At 41.2% G+C, this 24,374-nt stretch overlaps 1 protein-coding gene across 2 annotated transcripts in view; it reads left to right on the top strand.

Annotated features, from left to right (window-relative positions):
* The window catches only part of LOC132824028 (L-fucose kinase), a 363,536-nt gene that overhangs the window by 254,125 nt on the left and 85,037 nt on the right, over nt 1–24,374 (top strand). For both annotated transcript variants that reach the window (XM_060838278.1, XM_060838277.1), the window contains exon 5: nt 19,340–19,465. In XM_060838278.1, coding sequence (XP_060694261.1) covers nt 19,340–19,465 — 126 coding nt within the window. The remainder of the gene's footprint in view (nt 1–19,339; nt 19,466–24,374) is intronic.

Here is a 24,374-nt window from a genome sequence, read left to right as displayed (position 1 = left end):
AGCCTGTCTGACCTTTCTACAAAAGGCAATCTGCTCATTCCAGATATCCAGTCTACTAGGCCGAATCTGAATTACTTCCAATGCATGAACAACCTTCTGTAAGTATCGTGACCAGCACGTACTCAATGCTCCAGATGCAGTCTCACCGATGCCCTGTTTAACTGAACCATAACCTCCTTACTCTTGCATTCAGTTCCCTTTGATATAAACCATAACATGCTACTAGCTTTCCTGATTACTTGCTGCACCTGCATACAATGCTATTTCCAAGAAACGAAAGTTACGCTACCTCCCATTGATATTATTGTTGCTGAATTCCCACCACAAATATCCTGGTGGTTATCACTGATCAGAATGCAATAGCTAAATACTGTGGCGGCTGTAGTAACGTGTCAGAGGCTGGTATTTTGGGAGTAAGTATCTCCCCTTTTGACTCTCCACAGCCTATCCAACATTTACAAAGCTCAAAGCAGTTGATGGTGGAATACAGTCTACTTTCTGAAGTCAGTGCAATTCCAACAATGCTATCTAGGTCTAAGCAGCATCATTGATTGGTACCCTGTCTACCACCTTCAGCATTCACTCCCTTCACCATTAACACATAATTTGCACCATCTTCAAAATGTACTGCAACAACTCTCAGAGCTTCTTTGACAGTACCTTCCAAACGTGTGACCTCAATCACTTTGAAGGACAGTGGATGCATGGTAACGCTGTGACCTGCAAGTTTCCCTCCAAGACATTCATCATCCTGACTTGGAAATATATCGCCGTTCATTCAGTGTCACTGGGTCAAAATCCTGGAATTCCCATCTGAACAACATTGTGGTTAAGTCTGTACAACATGGACTGCAGCAATTCACGAAGACGACTCAGCATGACCTTCACAAAATGAATTAGGAAAGGGTAATAAAATACCCAGTAATGTCCAAAATCCATGAACAAAAAAAACACGTACCATGTATACTAGAAGAATTCTGGAGGGTATTTTAGTATAAAGCTATTATCCATTTTTCACTACATTTTTTTTAGGAAAGGAAAAATATACTTTCTGCAATGTTGATTTGGATTTCATCTGGTTAATTGGCAACTCAGCTGAATTAAAAAAGTTTTCTCCAGTGATTTAAGAAGTGGAGAAGGAGGTCAATTAGAATTCAAATAAAACAAAGAAAAACTGCTGGAAAGTATTATGAAAGAAAATGAGAAGAAAAAGACACCTTGGTGAAAACACAATTTCTTTTGGAACGTACTTAATAGACAACATATTGAAGAATGGGATTCGTGATGTGCATGCAAGAGGATTATATTAGATAATGGCTAAATTTTGAAATAATTGGAATTAGCCTCAACTGAGAAAGAAAATAACTTGCATTAAAAAAAAACTTTTTGACTTCTGGATGTCACAATGAGCTTCACAGTTAATTAAGTACTTCGGAAGCATAGTCACTTTTGTGATGTACTTAATGTGGCAGCTAATTTTCAGACAAATATTTCACGTCAGTTTTCACAATGGAGAAAGACATGGAAGTGAGGGAACTTGGGGAAATAAATATTGATGTCTTGAAAACAGTCCACAGAGAGGATGCCTGTTTCCATCATTTATTGCCTTATCTCCCTCATAATGCAAAGGGCCTCTCTACTGCCTATAAACATTTGCTCAAGGAATGCAACCAACATTTTCACATTAATTTGTTGTTTACTTTTCTAATTTTACAATTGCCTAAAAAGTTCAGAATACTGTAGGATCAGACTTTTCTGTCAACATTTTACTAAGTAACAAACTTGAGACTGTGGCTAAACAAGGCCTTTCAAAAATGTCCCTTATTAAAATGCTTATTTGTTTAGGACTGACTGTTTACAGAAACCTAAGTAACATCTCTAATGTTTCCTTCTATGGAGAAAGAAACATCTTATCCAGTATCTCTATATGGGAGACCACAAGTCAGACTGTAAACATCTGCTAAATGTAGCTACCAACCCCTTTCAGACATTTTGTGGTAGCTATAAAGCCCCAGGAGGCCATCTTGTCAACTTTATTCATGGACCACTACAACAAGTACTATATATCTCCACTTCAGGAAACAAATTTCACAGGAGGTTTATAGTTGGGAAGAAATTGTAAATTGAATAATAAATCATCTCAACAGGAAATACAAGGAAGCCATTTATATTTCATTCAACCTTTTTATTCTCCATTTGCTCATATACTCTTCCTAAAAGTGCTGAGCCCCCATCTATGGGTAGAAAATTGTGCCTTGCATTTGATGTTGATCTAAACTATATCGGGTGGTGTGTAAAAAGCAAACTTGTAGTCCCAAGTAGCTCTGCAAATGACAAGAGTCATAATTTCAAACTAGTGAAGTTCAACCTTAATACTTTGACTAAATTGGCAAAAAACCCATAAATCATCTCAGAAAAGGTTAGATGCCATCATCCCAAACATGTCTGAGTCAGCGTATCTAAAAAGCTCCATCGACTACATTTCCCACACATACAAAATTGGTTACCTCTTCAAAGAGATTTGTTAAGTTTGTTGATCGCTTTTTAAAAACATGAATCACTGTGGTATCTCTTATGGTTATTTACATTCCTTAAGGAGCTGCAAGGAGGACTCGTGACTATAGCCTAAACAATGGAGAAAGGAACCAAGCAGCATACTGGACAGTGAATTACATATACAGTAATGTGAAAGTTAAAGATAGTCACTTGACTTGGCAAAATGTGAGAAATGGTATTCCACGAGGGTTAGTAATGGTATCACCATTCAAGGAAACAATTCATACTCTGGAATTAAAAGTCCAGGTTCAAATTTGCAGATGATACCAAATTGTCAGGTGTAGTTAATAATGGAGAGGGTTATGAAAGTGTGCAGATAGACATTGATAAACTTCATTGGCAAATAAGCTTCATAAAAGGTCTGTGTGTTGCAGGAAAGTTTCAGTGCAAAGGAATCTGTGTATACCAATAAACAAATAAGAATTACAATTCAAGTTAGTTAATTTATGAAACAGCAAAGAAATCATGATGGTTTATATCTTGAAGGTAGAGTTGAAAAGCAGAGAAGACATATTTGAAGCACTTTGAATAGTTTTGCTTTCCAAATTATAAAAAGAATACAGAAGCTGGAGGGGGTGTTTTTAAAAAATTCCTAGTGTTATAATGGAAGTCAGTGGTTAATTTTGGTTGACGATCCAACTCAACTTTCTCTCCACACATGTTGCCAGACCTACTGAGGTTCTCCAGAAATTTCAGGGTTTTTTTAATCCAATTCTGTACCTTTTTTTGCTTTCTCCACATACCTTGTGATTCCTTTAGCATGAAAAACTATGTCTAATTCCTACTTGAAAATATTCAATGTTTTGGTCTCAATGTTTTGCATTGTGTGGCAGAGAATTCGACTGGCTCATCATTGTCTGGGTGAAGAAACTTCTCATCTCAGACCTAAATAACCTATCTTGTATCCTAAAACTGTGACCTCTGTTCTGGGTTTCCAATCATCAAGAATATCTTCTGGCATTTACCCTGCCTACCTTTATTGTGTGATTTTTAACCTTGTCCACCCCAGTTCAACACTGGCACCTCCACATCATTACTTCTATTAGAATTTTATAGCATTCTATGATATCCAGAGCATCCTTCTTCAGATAAGGGGACTGAAACTGTACACAATGCTCCAGGTGTGGTCTCTCCTGGGCTTTGTACAATTGCAGCAAGACATCCCTACTCCTGTAATTAAATCTTCTCACTATGAAGGTCAACATACCATTTACCTCCTTCACTGCCTGTTGCATCTGCATGTTTACTTTTAGCAACTACTATATATGGAAACCCAGGTCTCATTGCACCTTCCCCTTTCCCAATTTATTGCCATTCCGATGAAAATCTGCCATCCTGTTTTGCCACCAAAATGGACAATCTCACATTTATCCAGATTCTACGTCATCTGCCATGCGTTTGCCTACTCACACAGCGTTTCCAAATCACACTGAAGCATTTCTGCATCCTCTTTTTTTTACCCTTCCACTCCAAGTTTGTGTTCAGCCCACATGGTGCTAAGGTTCAGGACAACAACACCTTTGAGATCCTGATGTGCTGCAATGTCCGCGAATTGGACTTTACCTCATCAGTTCTGAGATGAAGCTGATCGAGCAGCCAACACTTTCTGCATATGTGATTGCCATGATTCACACCAGCTTTCACTAGCTCCCATGTAGTACAGCTGCAATACATCCTTATTCAGCTATCTCTATTTCATTAGTTTATGCAAGGTGTAGAGGACAGTTTTGGCATTGGAGGAATGTGAAGGATAACTTCTTTTATGCAATAAATGGTATTAACTTGCTGCTTGTGAGGCTGGTGGAAGCAGAGACAATGACAAAAGTCAAAGGGATATTGGATGGGCATTTGACGGAAAAAAATATTCACAGGGAGATGGGAATAGAGGGGAAAATGAACTGATTGCTCTATAAAGAGCTGACATCAACTCAGTTGGTCAAATGGCTTCCATCTGTGCCAAAGCAACTCTATGGTCAGGACCCAATGTAGGCCAGGTTTGAAAATCACGGTCCTGTAGATTGTATTAGCATCATGTTGCCATCAGGATTGTTCCACGTTTTCAGTTGGCTAGCAGTAGAGAGACAGCAGGAAAGGTGCTTGCCTGCAAATAACCAACAAAGGAAGCCTTTTTGAGGATTGTATTAAAGCAAAACTTGTAAACACATGATATTGACCAACTGGGAAAAGTCGGTCCCAGTTTCAGCCTGTGTTTCATATGGGCCAGCTACTTTGAAAAAGCAGAACTTCCATTTATAACATGACCAGTGTTGATTATAGGTGAAAGTGAGGGCTCTAGATACTGGAGATCAGAGTCAAGATTAGAATGATGCTGGAAAAGCACAGCAGGTCAGGCAGCATCCGAGAAGCAGGAGAATCAACGTTTCGGGCAGAAGCCCTTCATCAGTTTACAGATCAAATCACTCAGCTAGGAATGGATTAGGGAATACCAAAAGCTTCATGATCAGCAAGATTATTGAAAATAAACAACCACAGAATCAATACAGGGTGAGTCTTCTCTCCAATTTCTTGACTGCACTTACTGATTCCAAGTATCAAACTGGTTCAGTGACAGTAATCTCGTGTCAGAAAATTACAGTGTCCAACCACACCAGCAACCTGGCCAGCACCTCAACAGTATAAGGGAGAGAGACCCAGTGCAAGATATTCCAATCAGGATTGTAAATCTTATTTCCAACCCTGATTGGATTAAAAATTACCCAATTGCCTTCACAAGATTGTATTGGAGATTTCTGGACAGGGACCTCCTGTTATGAACCTGAACAGGAATTCATGAATCCAACAGTGATGATGAATTTTGTGGAAATCATTATCCTTTTTACAGCTGACCTTTGCAGTATTCTGTGGTTTAAATGTTCAACAAAATAAGCCTGCCAATTTAACAGTCTTAGTGAAAGGGTAAGTATGTGAGTTAAGTGCTGAATAGAATGAAATTTGGTTTTGGGGTTAGGTGATAGATGCATGAAGTGAATCTTAGGAATTCCTTATCCCAGAGGGCTAAGGAATGAAGCTCTTATATTGGGCATGCTCAAAAAGAAATTGATAGGTTTGGGAACACAAGAGCGTGAGTGTGCCATTCAGCTTCTCGAGCCTGTTCCACCATTCAATGAGATCATGGCTGTTCTGCGGTCTAACCCCATATACTTGTCTTTGGACAATATCTCTCAATATATTTGCATATGAAAAAATTATCTTTCTCAGATTTAACAGCTCATCAAACTGACTTTGGAAAATAATGATATTAAAGGATATCACTGAGAGACAGTGTAGGAAAGTATCATTGAGAAAGATGATCAGCCATGCTGTAATTAAATGGCAGAGCAGTTTTATAGGCTGAATAACTAACTACAGTTCCTATGCTCCTAGCTATGTAATCCTGGGTGACACTTGAGCAGTCAGTGAGGGACATCACAACTCATGGAGCTGTCATCTTTTAGATGAGACTTTCTACCAGATCACTTCTGTCATTCGTGAGATTATTTGAAACCTTTTCTGCCAATTCCTCACCAACATTTATTTCTTGGCTAAAATAAATTGATTGGTCATTAGTTTGTTTGATGTGGAACCTTCCTTTGTATAAATTGGGTGTTATCTTTGCCAGTCTGAGAGCAGTGACTACAGTTGTAAACATTCATTGGCCATGAAATGCACTGGGACATACTGAGGATGTGGAAGTCGTGACATAAATGACAGTTAGTTGATTTTTTTGTTTCCTTTGATAGTCCTGTTGAGAAACTGAGACCCCAGTTAGTGCTGTGAGAAGGCATCAGAATTGCATCATAGTGGTTTAGAGTGCTTTGAGGGTTATGCCATCCTGATTTTCTTTTTTTCAGGAGATATGGACATTACAGGCAATGCCAGTCTTTGATGCCCATCCCTAATTACCCTTAAACTGAGTGGTTTTCTGGACCATTTCAGAGGGCAGTTAATGAAGCCATGGATCTGAAATCACATGTAGTCCAGGTCAGATAAGGACAACAGATTTCTCTCTCTAAAGGACCAATGCTGTCCCTTCCAGTTGTAATTGTTCCTGCATGAGGTAGTTTTACATTATGTGGAATGACGTGGCTGAAAATTTAGAGCTGAATACTGTTCTGAAAAGGAAAACATTCTTCCTTAATAGCCATGCTCCAGTGAGAAATATCCACCTGCTTTCATTTTCATATTTTCAATTTGATTGGTGACAGTCTATAAATCTCAATGACCTGCGAATGTGCTGTCATGCTTAACAGTGAGTAGAGAATAAATATTGCATGATTCTGCAAGCAACCAGGATGTATGGCACAACCGTGATATATGTTTGCTGTGTGCAAGGTCCAAGGTTGCTATCTCCACTTGGACTTATACCTGAAGGTTTCATCACTTTTTAATACCCCACCCAGTCAAATGGCTTTTATCAGCATCTCCAAAAGTTATATAGCAAGTAAATGCAGGTGATCAAAGAAAATGAAAAAACAGAACTTCTTTAATGCCTGTCAGATTTTTCTCCCAGATCGCTCCCAAACAGCCCTGGAAATTAACGTTTAATTCCTGAAATCTCTGGAAATCCTGGGAATTAGCAATCCTAGTGAAATTCTGGCCACAATGGTACTTCAAAAAGTACCCTGTCAATTTCAGGATTAGCTGGCTGGCACTATGGGAGCTTTAAACCAGCTATGGTCTGATAGAGTTGTTGCACTGAATGAAATGTATTCCATTTTTATTGAGTTTTTTTTCCATGTTTCCCAAAGGCATGCTCCATGGACACATGCCCGCATCCACCGCCACGCATGTGCACGCACGCACGCATGCATGTACAACCCACAGCCAAATGTATGTATATGAACATATGCACATCCCCACACACACACATACACTGACTTGCACACACACACCCACAAATACACAACCACCCTCACATACATACACCCCCCCGATTCCTTCACATCCACACCCATAAACACACCCACAAATATGGACTCCCCCAATCGCACATGTACATACCTGCGCACCATGCACACTCATCCAAATTATAAATTCATATGCCTTTAGAAATTTAGGCTTTTCGCTCCTCCGGCCTAGAAAAAGTTAGAAGCTTTAATTTTACTAACTGCAAAGGTCAAAACATAATAGGCTTGAGCCTGGGTGGTCTCAATTCACTCCTCTAAGTTCTCAACACAGAACAGCTTATTAATATGCACCAATTAACAATCTGATTAAACAAAGCTGCAAGGAAACTTAGCTTTTGGACGATAAAACACTGGAAGCCTGGGATGAACTTGAACTGGGCGTGATCAATGCTGATCCATGTGCTCAAAGTAGAAAGTTTCAGTATTCCAGTATGCAATTTTGGGTGGCACAGTGGCTCAGTGATTAGTACTGCTGCCTCTCAGCGCCAGGGAACCAGGTTCGATTCCACCTCGGGCGACTGTCCGTGTGGAGTTTGCACATTCTCCCCTTGTCTATGTGGGTTTCATCCAGGTGCTCCTGTTTCCTCCCACGGTCCAAAGATGCGCAGGTTAGGTGAATTAACAATGCTAAATTGTCCATAGTGTCCAAGGATGTGTAGGCTAAGTTGATTGGCCATGGTAAGTGCATGGTTGTGGTAATTGGGTAGGGGGCTGGGACTGGATGGGATGCTCTTCAGAGGGGAGGCGCAGACTTGGTGGGCCGAATGGCCTCTTTCCACACTATCGGGATTCTGTGATTCTATGATCCCTCACTAGGTGAGCAAAATTTTTTTTTATAGTTAAAGAAAATTTTTCTTCCCCATTCTCTGTCTCACTTCAGTTCGCTGTTATATGAGCAATTTTATCTGCTGACCAATATGGTGTCTGTAGTGTCAGTACTATTCTTACCAAGGGCTTGTGTTGCTGCCACCATGCCCCTTTAAGGTAGGGACCTCCAGGACCAGCCAGGTCTGGTGTGAGCCAGGGAAACCAATTGCTAGTCTGACCAGAAGAGGCCCTTGTTTTAAACAAGCTGAAGTCTGTTGTATGTCAGCATGTGTCATAAATTACACTGAGATACAGACATTGGTCCATGGCAGGTCTCATTCCTTGAAGAACCTCATCTGTTCTTTTCCCATGTCCATGTGGCATCGTCACGGTGGGTGTAGCTTAAAGCACTCCACTAAACCTTTACACCCATTTCCAACATTTTCCCTCAAGCCATTTTCCTTTCCACCAATAATATAATATATCTGTGTATAACAGCTCTTTCTACAACCTGCTGCCCTCTCCCCGCACCCCCCACCCCCCCCCCCCCCACCACCACCACCAAATGTATGTGAAATCATAAGTTCAGGTGATCTGGAGGTTTCACTATTTTCCCAGAACACATTTTCTTTAGACTTGCTTTGAAGATTGTTGACTTTGATGGTGTTCCAGACAGTGTGTGAGCTGAAAATTCCTTTAAGCTGGAGGACCTTTAATCTCTTGGAGGATGTCTTTCTCGATGAATCTGGCAATTGCACTGTGGCATTTGGAAGACTTCTAAATCCATGTATTTCCTTCACAGAAGATGTTTGACTTTGTGAAATGGGCTATTTCTTGTGATAGTTTCCTGAATCTTTGAACCAGGTAATTTCTTCTTAACCATATCTTCACTGTCTGGACATTGGTCACACCATCTTGTTAGAGGCTTCGAATGGATTGTATGTACCACTTCTTCAATGTTTGTCAGCTGAGTATTTATTTATAATCTGCCGATAAACCCATGCTGAAGTGTATAGACTTCCTATGTTAACCTGGTGATTAGCTTGGCCACTTTTAATATCGGGCCTCAGTGATTGCAGAAACTACCATATTCACTTTCTCGGTTCTGCTATTTGTGGATTGCCTCTTACTTGGCATGATCAACATTGCTGTTGATGAGCGTATTTTTCAGGGAGGATAGGGAAGTTAATTTCTCTGTTTGAGCATGTATCTTCCAAGCACTTCAGTATTTCAATCTGTCATAACTATTTGTTCTCCAAGAAGGGCGGCACGGTGGCACAGTGGTTAGCACTGCTGCCTCACAGCGCCTGTAGACCCGGGTTCAATTCCCGACTCAGGCGACTGACTGTGTGGAGTTTGCACGTTCTCCCCGTGTCTGCGTGGGTTTCCTCCGGGTGCTCCGGTTTCCTCCCACAGTCACAAAGATGTGCGGGTCAGGTGAATTGGTCAAGCTAAATTGCCCGTAGTGTTAGGTAAGGGGGTAAATGTAGGGGTATGGGTGGGTTGCGCTTCGGCGGGTCGGTGTGGGCTTGTTGGGCCAAAGGGCCTGTTTCCACACAGCGAGTTCAAGTCAGATAAGTTGCTCATTGACTATCTAGTTGTTAGTGTTTGCTTGCAAAGTAGCCTGAACTCTTTTCAGTATTGATAGCAATGAAAAGCATTTCTGCCAATCCATAATATAGACAGGTTTCCACCTTGTTGACAATATAAATTACATTTCTTATACACTGGAGCTAATCTCAGTTATGTCAATTGTCTGCTCATGTTCTTCCCTGAGTCTAGGGAGACCTATGAAATTGTTTGCCAGTTGTCCTTTGACCATTTGTTCCACAACCGGCTGTTCGTTAACTAAATTTTCTTGACCTATTGTTCGATAACTGGTTGTTTCCAGACCAGTTATTTGTCGACTCAAACTAGTTTTGACACCTTTCATTACCTGAAGATGATTGAGATTAACATACGTCTTCACACGGCAGCTTGGTGAGTCAGTGGTTAGCACTGCTGCCTCACAGGGCCAGGGACATGAGTTCAAAACTAGCCTCAGGCAGCTGTCTGTGTGAAATTTGCATATTCTCCCAGTGCCTGTGTGGGTTTCCTCTGGGTGCTCTGGTTTCCTCCCACAATGCAAAGATATGCAGGGTAGGTGAAATGGCTATGCTAAACTGCCCATAGTGTTCAACGATGCGTCGGTAAGATGCATTAGGTTAGGGGTAAATGTAGAGTAATAAGATAGGGGAATTGTTCTGGGTGAGTTACTCTTGAGAAGGTTGATGTGGACTTGTTGGGCCAAATGGCCTTTTTCGACACTGTAGGGATTCTATTATTCAATGATTTGTACTTAAGAGTAAGAATTCTTAGTTGTAATGTACATAGAAGTTTTATGCTATCTGACACAGGTATTGGAGATGTACTTGTAGCATGCCTTCTAATCTGAAATGATATATCTCCTGGACCATGTAGTTGCACTGTTATCAGCTGTGGATAGTGAACCATTGCTAAAAACACACTGTCCAACAATGTAACGATACTTGCCCTGAATAAAATTTCAAATTAGTGAGGTTACTATTGACATAAATATCATCTTGCCAAAGGCTTTGTTTGTATCACCTATATTCCCTAGACACAGTTTAAACCTATTTTCTATTGTAGACTGTTTTACCTCATTAGCCTCATTGTTTGGGTCACTATTTGGTTTGTTACTTTTCTGCCTACTTCAGCACATTATTTGAAAATTACCTATTATGTTACATTCCTTTTAGTTGTAGAGCAATAACTGTTTCTGTGAAAATTCCTTGTTCCACAGCATTTAGTGACCTTCCTATGTTCTGTTGTAGAGTCACAGAGTCATACAGGTCAGAAAGAGGCCCTTCAGTTCAACCGGTCCATGCTTACCATAACCCCAAACTAAACTAGCACCACTTGCCTGTGCTTGGCCTATATCCCTCTAGACATTTCTAATTCATGTATTTATCTAAATATCTATTAAATATTATAAGTCTACTTGTATCCACCACTTCCTCTGGAAGTTCATTCCACACACTAACCACTCTTTGCGTAAAAAAAAGCCCTCATGTCTTTTTTTAAGCCTTTGTCCTCTCATTTTAAAAATATGCCACCTCGTCTTGAAATCTCCCATTTGGGAAATGACCCCTGCCATTCACCTTATCCATGCCCCTTATGATTAAACAAACCTCTATGTGGTCACCCCTCAACCTCCTATGCTCCAGTGAAAGAAGTCCCAGCCTATCCACTATCTGCCCATAACCCAAAGCCTCCATTCCTGGCAACATCCTGGTAAATCTGTCTGAACTCTCTCAGCTTAATAATATCCTTCCTATAACAGGGTAACCAGAACTGGATACAATACTCCAGAAGGCATCTTGCCAATATCCAATATAACCTCAACATAATGACCCAACTCCTATACTCAAAGGTCTGAGCAACAAAAGCAAGTGTGCTAAATGCCTTGTTAACCACCCTATCATAGATGATGCAAACTTCAAAGAATTATGTACCTGAACTCTTCGATCTTTCTGTTCTACAACACTACCCTAAGCCCTCCTTTTAATTATTTAAGTCCTGCTGTTATTTGTTTCACCAAAATGCAATACCTCGCATTTATCCAAATTAAACTCCATCTGCCACTCTTCAGCCCATTGATCCAATTGATCAAGATCTCTTTGGAACCGTAGATAACCTTATTCACTTTTCACTGTACCACCAATCTTCGTGTCATCTGCAAACTTACTAACCATGCCTTCTATATCCTCATCTAAATCATTTGTGTAAATGACAAAAAAAAGTGGTTTCCCATGTGTATCTTTGGTGATTTTGTCCCTTAAGAACTGAATGGATTCTACTATCTCCTGTGATAAATTTGATCTTCCCCTCTTAGGATTGCTTGAGGAGTTCATGAGTATGAATTATTCAAATTATCTTTTAATTAGTAAATCTGGCAAAAACGCATGAGTAATTCCAACAACAATTATGTTTCTTTTGTTTCTTTCTTGGTGAAAGTTAAAAATTGTTTGATTACAGTAAATAGTTATTTTTAAGGGAAAAACCTGTTGTGCGTATGCTTTCAAGTTGAATTATACAGTTTGATAAATTGTACAATTCAGTGGTTTAATCAAATTTTTACATTTCTGATGACTTCAGGGATATTAGAGCTTGATTTCAATGCACTACCTACTGAGTTGTGACAGATGGATTGAAAAGATTCTGTGGTCCTATTTTGAAGAAGGTTAAGAGAGTTATCTCCAGTGCCCAGACCAATGTTTACCCCTGAATCACCATCACTAAGCAACTTGTAAGGTGATTATTACACTGCTGTTTGTGGGAAAGCATAATAGGCTACCATGTCTCCTACATTACAGTAGTCATCTTGCTTGACGTATTTTGTTGGTTGTAAAGTGCTTTGAGATATCCCATGGTTATTACAATTGCATTCATATAGCAGTTTTATCTTCTTTTCAGTGATACGTCCTGAGTTACCCATTAATAATCATTCAATATATTTGGCTAAGAAGATACTTGCATGTCTTCACATGGGTCTAGATAGATTGTAGAAAGTACTGTGTTGTTACTGACTAACAGAAAGTGGCTGTACAAGTCTCATTAAAAGTCGCTCTAAGTGTAAGTACGATAACTGATTGCATGGTTTATTGAGCTCTTAGTATTACTTGGCTGACTAAATTATGCAGGTCCATTACACATTCTCGGACTGCAGATTCTGCCTTCAACTGACTCCAAACAAATTTTTCAAGCGTATGTCTTTGGGAAAGGCTGAGGCCATCAAGTATATGCATTAATTGAAGCTACTTAAATTTATCATGTTTTATTATGTTGCAAGCCTTATTTGAGACTTTATAAGTATTAGACTATGAGCAAAAAGAGCCCCAGTGCATTGCCTATACTCAAGGAAGTTACATAATTATGAAGAGGACATGAAACATCTAACTTTGTACTCTCTTTGAGGAACTACTTTGCAGGAAATTGATATCCAAACAGATCGTAATTTCCATTCATCCATTGTAAAAGCTCAGGCTGTTTGCTCAGACATGACCACGCAGTGCTCAGGGTACGGTTGCTGGTACTTAACATTACAGATTCTGACAGCAAGAAGGAAGCTATTTGGTCTGTTGTGCCTGGATCAGATTTTCAGTTGAATAACTCTTTCTGCTTAGTCTTGCAAATCTTTCCTTTTCAAGTTACATTTATCAGTAACTACTTAAGTAATCCAGAGACCCACACTGTTGCTCTGGGGATGTGAGATCAAATCTCATTGTGGCAGAGATAGTGAATTTTGAATTCAATTAATAAATCTGTGTATTGAAGCTGTTCTAATGGTGACAGTTGTCAGTTGTTGTGAAGCCTATCTGGTTCATTAATGCCCTTGAGGGAAAAGGCATGTCCGATCCTACCTGCTCTGAGCTACATATAACTCTCGACACACAGCAAAGTGGTTGACCTCTAAATGTCCTTTGGAATGGCCAAAAAAGTTACTTAGTTGTGTAAAACCGTGATGAAGTATAAAGAAAGCATTTATCCAATACTGTTTGAAGGTTACAGCTGAAAGTGCTCCCACAATCTTTTCAGGCAGTATCATAAAAATAACTAAGTCACCGTTTCAAAATAAAAGCATGATCATTATCTTCCTCTTGGTTCTTTGTCTCAATTAACTTTGTAATTGGCTTTTCATTGATCAGACTTGGAATAAAATGATGCTTTATCCCAAAGCGTTCCATCGTCTTAAATCATAGATGGATTTAAGCTATTGTGTTGAAAGAATGTACTGTCTCAGATGAGTGCAGTTTGATGTAACAGTGAGACACCCTTCCAGTGAGGTTTGGATTCCTGTAGTATCAAACCATTTAATTTTCATAGAACCATAGAATCCCTCCAGTGTGGAAACAGGCCATTTGTCCCAACAAGTCCACACCGACCCTCTGAAGAGTAACCCACCCAGATCCATTCCGCTACCCTATCACTTTTACATTTCCCCTGACAAAACCTGAATACTATGGGCAATTTAACATGGCCAATTCACCTAATCTGCACATCTTTGGACTATGGGAGGAAAGAGGAGCACCCGGAGAAAACCAATGGAGACACAGGGAGAATGTGCAAACTCCACACAGACAGTCGCCCGAGGCTGAAATCAAACCCAGGTCCTAGATGCTGTGAGGCAGCAGTGCTAACCACTGAGCTACCGTGCTCCCCAATGTTATTGGGCACTCGAGGGATACAGGTACTGAGAACAGTGTGATAGCTCTTTCAAGTTGTTATCCTTCAATGTGAACTCTATGTATTGACTCTCAAAGACAGAATGGAAGATATTATTTGAATAGAAGAGCTTTTCAGGACATCGCAAAGTGCCATAGAGCAATGAAGTACTTTTGAAGTGTAGTCACTGTTACAATGGCGAAGTTCTACAAATAGTAATGTGATAAAGAACACATGATCTGTTTCATTGATATTGATTGAGGAATAAATATTAGTTATATGGTAGCTCTGAATTTGAGTACTGCTGAATAAAAGACACCTTTAATTGAAACATTTCTTCCAGAAGTTTGATGCATAAGAAGGTTAGCCTTATTGGCAACCTCATAACATTGATTGACAAACCAACGAGGAGAAGGTAATGTTGTGGTAATATATTTGAACAATTAATCCAGCATGCCAGCCTATGAGGATACGGCTGTGAATCTCACCATGGCAGATAGGAAAATTTGAACTCAATAAATATCTGGAATAAATCCAGTGGCAACCATGTTAAACTGTCAATTGTTATGAAAGCCCATCTGGTTCATTACAATCCATCAAAGACAATGACCTGCCATCCTTACTTGGTCTGACCTATATTAGACTCCAGGCACACAGCAACGTGATTGATTCTTAACTGCCCTTTGGATAATTAGACATGGACTGTAAATGCTAGGCTAGCCAGCAACACCCCCATCCCAGGAAGAATAAACTAAACCAAGCGAAGCTAGCTGTTTAAGGCTGCTGTGATGTAATAGCAATGTGTGGTGTTCACTGTTAACAAGATTGTGCCTATCACAGATTAATAATGTGGTGTATGAATTTCAGTGTTGGGAGGGGTTGCCAGGGATTTAGGCTATAAATACTAAAGACTATCAGATTCTGTCAAATAACAGTCATCCCTGCAGTTGTTCACAGCTGAAAAGGTGCTGACCATATCCAACCACCCCTTATTTGCAAAAAAAAACATCATTTCTGATATCACGTGATTCTGCAATTGGATAGCATTTGCTAAATACAGCAAAATATGCAAATACATACTGTTAGCTACATATACTACTACACCAAGCCCTGAATGTTGCAGGCAGAATAAACATGAAAATACACTGCACCTGCTTTAACTCAACAAAATAGGTGACATTCTTTCTCTTGTTCATTACTCAGAGTAATGCTGGGACCAATCAGTGGTAACCTGCATGGTTTAAAATTTAAATAGACTTGGCAGTTAACTGTCAGTCATCATCAACTGGTCCATTCTTTGTGACGTCTCCTGTACCAACCATATTACACTTACCAGCCAGTCAACACTCTCTTCTCATACAGTATATTGTGTTTCCTTTACATTGATGTCTTGTGCAAAGTAATTTGCAAGGAAAGTGAATGCATACTTTTAGAAAATAAAGCTGTTGTGTTAGAGGGATAGTATGAGGGAATGGAATAGATCTGATTGCTCTATGGAGAGCCAGGATGGGTTCAAAGTTCTCAATTGCCTCCGATTACCATGGTAACAACTTCATGAACAGTGGAAAGGGATGTTTGATGGCTGCCTGTGAAGGTAGGCGGCCTTAGTAAAACATTCCTCAACTGAAAAAGGTCCTTCAGACAGGGCAGCACTTCCTAAATAGTGCACTGGAGAATTAATCTTGGTTATGTCCAGCTATATCTAGGGTTTGCAGGCTAATCAGTTGAAGAAAACTGCATAATTAGCATACTATTTCTGGTATTGAATAATGAGCACGGAGAGTCTAGCTTGATGTCTTTTCCACTCACTACCCTGGGGTGCTTAGGCAAATTAAAGCATCCTTCTGTCATAGGTGGTTACAGATATCTGCCTGTACACCTAAGTGCCCCAGTACACCTACCTGCTGTGATATTGGGGGAAGCATAGTAATAAGCTTCTGATTCAGTTGACAGTTGTCTTGCTCCTTTTGGATAGACTTTTTAAACATTTCTATGAACCCATTTGAGAGGCCTATATTTTACACTGGCCGCGATGCAGTAAATGTCGAGTACCTGTCTCATTAAAGCTGAGTGATGGATTTTTCTGGTTGGCAGTGAAGTGACTGTAAAATGAATGTCTTGTGAGAGTCAGCAAACTCCAAACAGCTGCATCGACTTCTCGAGTCCGCTATTGGCTCAGATAATCAGAAGGAACCCAATCACTCGGGGCAATGAGTGCTCAATGTTCCACACAGCCATCAGAATCAGCAGTTCTCTATTTCATTACTGTTGAATTGTTTGGCTCTGTAAGCTCATTAAATTTGGTAAAGATCTCTGCCAGTGGCTAAATGGATAAAGGCACCACTATACAAAGTGTTGGACCATCATAACGATCATGCTTTTATATCAGGGCCTTTTACAATCTCAGGATATCCCGAAGTGCTTTACAACCGAATAGGTGCTACTTGGCTGTGGTCACTTTTGTAAATATGTAAGAAATGGACATTCACTTTGCATATTGCGAGCTTCCACAAACTGCAATAAGGCAAATAACTAACTGTGAAACTGTCTCGGTGATTTTGGTAGGGAGGTAAATATTGCCAGAAAATTGAGAGATGTCCCCATTTCTTGAATAATGCCATTGGAATTTCTTTACCAACTTCTCTCTGAACAGGCAGACAAGACTTCAGTCTAATGTTGCATCTGAAAGGTGGCACCATCACCAGTGCAGTACTCCCTCAAAATGGCACTGAGGTGTCTTTGTGTGGAATTTGAGCCTGTGACCTTCTGACTCAGATATGGAAATGCTACTATTGACCTACAGCTCTCGTCATTCAGCATAGAAAGTCTTTGATCCAATCTGCACCGAGCCAGCTGAGCTGACCCACCTATCCCTCCCTAGTTCTGCCCTTCTCACTTCCAATACACTGGTTACAGTCATAGAGTTGTACAGCATGGAAACAGATCCTTTGATCCAACTCGTCCATGCCGACCAGATATCCTAAATTAATCTAGTCCAGTTTGCCAGCACTTGGCCCATATCTCACTAAACCCTTCCTATTCATATTCATATACCCATCCAGCCATCTTTTAATTGTAAGCCTCCACCACTTCTTCTGGCAGTTCATTTCATACACACGCACCTGAAAACATTGCCTCTTAGGTTCCTTTTAAATCATTCCCCTCTCACCCTAAACCTATGCCCTCTAGTTCTGGATTACTTGAACCTATGGAAAAGACCTTGACTATCTATTCCATCCTTACCCCTCATGATTTTATAAACCTCTATAAGGTCAACCTGCAGCCTCCAACGCTCCAGGGAAAATAGCTATTTGTTTTCGATAAATGTATAGTGAATATTCCCGGAGCAAATTAGCTGGTCTAACTGCAAAGTTTTAAACAAACAGAATTTATTGACAAAATTACAGAATGAAACGCAAAGAACAAAAAACAGAATACCGGATAACTTATCCTAGCCTAAAGCCTGACAGATTTAATGATGCTGTTTAGAAAATTTGGACTTGCAACAGTCCCAATAAACCCGTCCCTTAGCACAAAGAACAAAAATGAAATAAACCAGGGCTTACAGACTTGAAGTTAGAGAGAGAGGGAGTACCAGCTGGACTTGCCCCAGCAGCCTTTCTTCACACACACTGCTGCTGACCTGAATTAAAAACTCTAATCTAAATGAAGGCTCGCTACACACCTAGCTGGCCATTCCCCTTTGATTATACCGGTTTTTATAAGACATGAAAGCCTTAGGCTGGAGGCATTTTCACTTCGGGGAAAACAAAATGGGCCCAATAAACTTTTCAAACCCAGCCTAGTTGGAGCCTTGCCCATTACCACCTCTTTGGGAAAAAAACTCAAGTGCATAGTAACCTTGTAAAAAGACCAACATTGTGACAACACCTAACAAATTCCTCTCTATCTAAACCCTCAACACTATGGCGGTCCCAGTCTGTGTTCGGAAAGTTAAATTCCCCTCCCGTTATCCCTCTATTATTCTTACAGATAACTGAGATCTCCTGACAAATTTGTTTCTCAGTTTCTCACTGACTATTAGGAGGGGCCTATAGTACAATCCAAATAAGGTATCAGCCCTTCCTTATTTTTCAGTTCCACCCAAATAAAATCCCTGGACATATTCCCCAGGAATATCCACCCTAGGTACACAGTAATGTTATTCCTTGTCAAAAATATCATTCCCCCTCCTCTCTTGCCCCACTTTGTATCCTTCCCGTAGCATTTGTACCCTGGAACATTCAGCTGCCAGTCCTGTCCATCCCTGAGCCACATCTCTGTAATTGCTATGATATCCCAGTCCCGTGCTATTGACCATGCCCTCAGTTCATCTGTCTTCCCTGTAAGGCTTCTTGCATTTAAATAAACATAGTTTAATTTACCTTGTTCTCTGCTTTGTTCCTGCGTACCCTGACTGTTTGACTTGCTCATTTTCCCTGTACCAGTCTCGACTGATGTCTTTCCTCACTATCTTCCTGACCACTACCCCCCTCCGCACCGTACTCGTTTAAATCCTCCCAAGCAGCTCTAGCAAATTTACCTGCCAGTATATGAGTCCCCTTTCAATTCAGGTGCAATCCATCCTTCTTATACAGGTCTCTTCTACCCCAGAAGAGATTCTAATAATCCAAAAATGTGAACCCTATTCCCCTGCACCAGCTCCTCAGCCATATATTCATCTGCTATATCCTCCTATTCCTTGAAGGCTGTAAATGAAGGTGACCCACTTAGTAAGGGAGAGAGGTGTTTCTGTGTCTGTGGAAACTGTGCCCACAGAGGATGACTATAAATTAAGAATGTTAAAAAAACGTCTGTCTTTTCTTCCCTGTTGTCACTTTTAGGGCCGAGACTTTCCCTTTGATGACTGTGGACGTTCGTTCACCTGTTTGCCAATGGAAAACTGCGACAGCAAAGCAGAAGCCCTCGTCTGTAACATCGATGTTCTGCTGCACATCATGACATATAAGGTCAGTCAGTAAGCCATCTCCAATGGGAGTGGAGGAGAGTCAGGTCATATACTTCAGATCTAGAAAATGTAGATTTGAGTTTCTTCTAAATGGCAAAATGTTTGGAACAGTTCAAGACCAAAGAGATTTGAAGTCCCTTGTATAGATGCTCCCAAAGTGCCAGTGGGGACTGGTGTGAAAAATAATTTTAAAAGGAACTTTGGACTGTTGGCCTTTATCTTGAGAGAGCTGGAATGAAGAGGAATGGAAGGTATTTACACCTGTACAGAGTACTTAGACCCCATGATGAGCACAATTATGGTTGTGCACTTCAGGAAGCATAAACAGGCTTTGGAGAGAATGCAATATAGAATGATACAGGTGCTAAAAGTGTTCAATTACGAGGATGTTTGCAAATACATTCCCTTGAACATAGAAAGCTAGGCATGATCTAATTGAGTTTCTTTAAAATCATCTCAAAATTTACAGAATTTTGACCATGCCCTCAGTTCATCTACCTTCCCTGTTAGGCCTCTTGCATTTAAATAAGCGTAGTTTAATTTACCTCGTTCTCTGCTTTGTTCCTGCGTACCCTGACTGTTTGACTTGCTCCTTTTCCCTGTACCAGTCTCGACTGATCTCTTTCCTCACTATCTTCCTGACCACTACCCCCCTCCCCACCCCGGCACCGTACTCATTTAAATCTTCTCAAGCAGAACAAATTAGCTATTTCCTCTTGTGGGCAGTCCAGTATGCCGAGGCATAACCTTTAAGTGAGAGCTGGGTTAGACAAGAGTGATATCATGCAACACATCTTCCTGTAAAGCATGGCGAAAATCAGGAAAACATTCTCCACAAAAATGCTGCTGAGATTTAGTATCAGTTTGTAATGCCAGAACTAAGATTGCTAGATTTCTGTTAAGCAAGGGTATGAAGGTGGAGGAGAGCATGAGGACTGCAGATGCCGGAGATCAGTCAAAAAGCGTGGTGCTGGAAAAGCACAGCAGGTTAGGCAGCATCCAAGGAGTAGGAGAGTTGATGTTTTGGGCATAAGCCCTTCATCAGGAATGTGAAGGTGAAGGGTTGACTTGAATAACTGATCAACCGATTGAGTAGTGTAATAGGCTCATGGGGCAGAATGGCCTACTCTTGTTGCTGTGTTCCAAAGGGCACTGTTTGAGCTTGGTCCTTGGGAGAGATCCATATGAATGCCACTTCAAAACCTGCAACAAACTTCAAATTCTTAGTTTTCTCCCCTCCCAAAGGGTCAAGCCCAGACAGTTACACTTGGAGACCGTTAAAACCAAGCCTGATCCAGGACCAATTCAGTGCACACATATGTGGACCTCCCATTTCAAATCAATAATAGAATATAGAACTGTACAGCACAGTACAGGCCCTTTGACTCTAGAAGTTGTGCCAGCCTTTTATCCTACTCTAAGATCAGACTAACCTACATACCCTTCATTGTACTATCTTCTATGTGTCTAACCAAGAGTCACTTAAATGTCCCTAGTGTGTCTGACTCTACTGCCACTGCTGGCAGTGCATTCCACGTGCCCAGCACTCTGTGGAAAGAATCTCCCTCTGATATCTCCCCTAAACCTTCCTCCAATCACCTTAAAATTATGCCCCTTGTGATAGACATTTCCACCGTGGGTAAGAGTCTCTGGCTGTCTACTCTATCTATGTCTCTTATCATCTTGTACACCTCTATCAGTCACCTTCTTCGCTCCAGTGAGAAAAGCCCTAGCTCCCTTAACCTTTCTTCATAAGACATGCCCTCCAGTCCAGGCAGCATCCTGGTAAATCTTCTCTGCACCCTCTCAAAAGCTTCCATATCTTTCCTAATAATGAGGTAACCAGAACTGAACACAGTATTCCAAGTGTGGTCTAACCAGAGCTCTACAGAGCTGCAGCATAACCTCGCAGTTCTTAAACTCAATCCCCCTGCTAATGAAAGCCAACACACCATTTACCTTCTTAACAACCGTATCAACCTGGGTGACAACTTTGAGGAATCTTTGAACATGGACCCCAAGATCCCTCTGTTCCTCCACACTGCCAAGAATCTTGCCTTTAAACTTATAATCTGCATTCAAATTCGTCCTTCCAAAATGAATGACTTCACACTTTTCCAAGTTGAACCCCATCTGCCACTTCTCAGCCCAGTTCTACAACCTGTCAATGTCCAGTTGCAACCTATGACAGCCCTCCACACTATCCACAACTCCAACAACCTTCATTACTAACCCACCCTACCACTTCTTCCTCCAAGTCATTTATAAAAATCACAAAGAGCAGAGGTATCAGAACCGATCCCTACAGACCACCACTGGTTACCAAACTCCAGGCTGAATACTTTCCACCTACCACCACACTGTATCTTCTATGGGCCAGCCAATTCTGTATCCAGACACACAGGTCTCCCTGTATACCATGCCACCTTACTTTCTGAAGAAGTCTACTATGGGGAATCTTACCAAATGTCTTGCTAACTTCCATATACATCACATCCACTGCTGTAATTTCATCAATGTGTTTTCTCACATCTTCAAAGAATTCAGTATATTTTGTGAGGCATGACCTGCCCCTCATAAAACCATGCTGACCATGTCTATTCAAACAATGGTTTTTCAAGTAATCACAAATCCTGTCACTCAGAATCCTCTCCAATACCTTGCCCATCACTGATGTAAGACTGACTGGTCTGTAATTCCCAGGATTATCCCTGCTCCTTTTCTTGAACAAAGCAATAACACTTCCCATGCTCTGATCATCTGGCAGTACTCCAGTGGACAGTGAGGACACCAAGATCATCACCAAAGGCGCAGCAATCTCTTCCCTTGTTTCCTGTAGTAATCTAGGGCATATCCCATCTGGCCCAGGGGATTTCTCTATCCTTCAGTTTTTCAAAATTTTCAACAGATTTCCTTCCTCACATCAATCTGTTCTAACATATCAGTCTGTTTCGCGCTGTCCTCAGAAATATCAAGGTCCCTTTTAGTAATGAATACTGAAGCAAAGTATTCCATAAGACATAGGAGTGGAAGTAAGGCCATTTGGTCCATCGAGTCCACTCCGCCATTTAATCATGACTGATGGGCATTTCAACTCCACTTACCCGCATTCTCCCCGGAGCCCTTAATTCCTTGTGACATCAAGAATTTATCAATCGCTGCCTTGAAGACATTTAGCGTCCCGGCCTCCACTGCACTCTGCGGCACTGAATTCCACAGGCCCACCACTCTCTGGCTGAAGAAATGTCTCCGCATTTCTGTTCTGAATTTACCCCCTCTAATTCTAAGGCTGTGTCCACGGGTCCTAGTCTCCTCGCCTAATGGAAACAATTTCCTAGCGTCCACCCTTTCCAAGCCATGTATTATCTTGTAAGTTTCTATTAGATCTCCCCTTAACATTCTAAACTCCAATGAATACAATCCCAGGGTCCTCAGCCGTTCCTCGTATGTTAGACCTACCATTCCAGGGATCATCCGTGTGAATTTCCGCTGGACACGCTCCAGTGCCAGTATGTCCTTCCTGAGGTGTGGGGCCCAAAACTGGACACAGTACTCCAAATGGGGCCTAACCAGAGCTTTATAAAGTCTCAGTAGCACATCGCTGCTTTTATATTCCAACCCTCTTGAGATAAATGACAACATTGCATTCGCTTTCTTAGTCACGGATTCAACCTGCACGTTTACCTTTAGAGAATCCTCGACTAGCACTCCCAGATCCCTTTGTACTTTGGCTTTATGAATTTTCTCACTGTTTAGAAAGTAGTCCATGCTTGTATTCTTTTTTCCAAAGTGCAAGACCTCGCATTTGCTCACGTTGAATTCCATCAGCCATTTCCTGGACCACTCTCCCAAACTGTCTAGATCCTTCTGCAGCCTCCCCACTTCCTCAGTACTACCTGCCTGTCCACCTAACTTCGTATCATCGGCAAACTTCGCTAGAATGCCCCCTTCATTCAGATCATTAATATATAACGTGAATAGCTGCGGCCCCAACACTGAACCCTGTAGGACACCACTTGTCACTGGCTGCCATTCCGAAAAAGAACCTTTTATCCCAACTCTCTGCCTTCTGTCAGACTGCCAATCCTCAATCCATGCCAGTAGCTCACCTCGAACACATGGGCCCTCACCTTACTCAGCAGCCTCCCATGTGGCACCTTATCAAAGGCCTTTTGGAAGTCTAGATAGACCACATCCACTGGGTTTCCCTGGTCTAACCTACTTGTCACCTCTTCAAAGAATTCTAACAGGTTTGTCAGACACGACCTCCCCTTACTAAATCCATGTTGACTTGTTCTAATCTGACTCTGCTCTTCCAAGAATTTAGAAACCTCATCCTTAACGATGGATTCTAGAATTTTACCAACAACCAAGGTTAGGCTAATTGGCCTATAATTTTCCATCTTTTGTCTTGATCCTTTCTTGAACAAGGGAGTTACAACAGCGATCTTCCAATCATCCGGGACTTTCCCTAACTCCAGTGACTTTTGAAGGATCTCAACCAACGCCTCCACTATTTCCTCAGCCACCTCCCTCAGAATTCTAGGATATAGCCCATCGGGGCCAGGAGATTTTTCTATTTTAAGACCTTTTAGCTTTGTTTTCATTAAGGAGCTCCCCTCCCCCCTCCTCCCTCAGGTGCAAGTTCCCTTCACTATCCATGATTGGCCCTCCCCTCACTCTGGCCTTAGCGTTTTCCTTAATCCTACCCGCCAAGGAAGTCCAGCGACACACCTGATAAAACTGCTTCATCCAATCAAATAAACGCACACCGCCCGGTTCTACCCCCTACCGGATCTCCCACCAACAGCCTCCAACCTCATAGTCTGGGAACCTCACACCTACCCAGTATTCACAAACCTGAGTGCCCCGGTCAACCCATTGTTTCAGCCTGCTCCTACCCCACCGAA

Source organism: Hemiscyllium ocellatum, chromosome 17, assembly GCF_020745735.1.
Source record: "Hemiscyllium ocellatum isolate sHemOce1 chromosome 17, sHemOce1.pat.X.cur, whole genome shotgun sequence".
Taxonomy (NCBI): domain Eukaryota; kingdom Metazoa; phylum Chordata; class Chondrichthyes; order Orectolobiformes; family Hemiscylliidae; genus Hemiscyllium; species Hemiscyllium ocellatum.
Note: the sequence above shows the minus strand (reverse complement) of the source record. Positions and strands in the feature narration are given on the sequence as shown.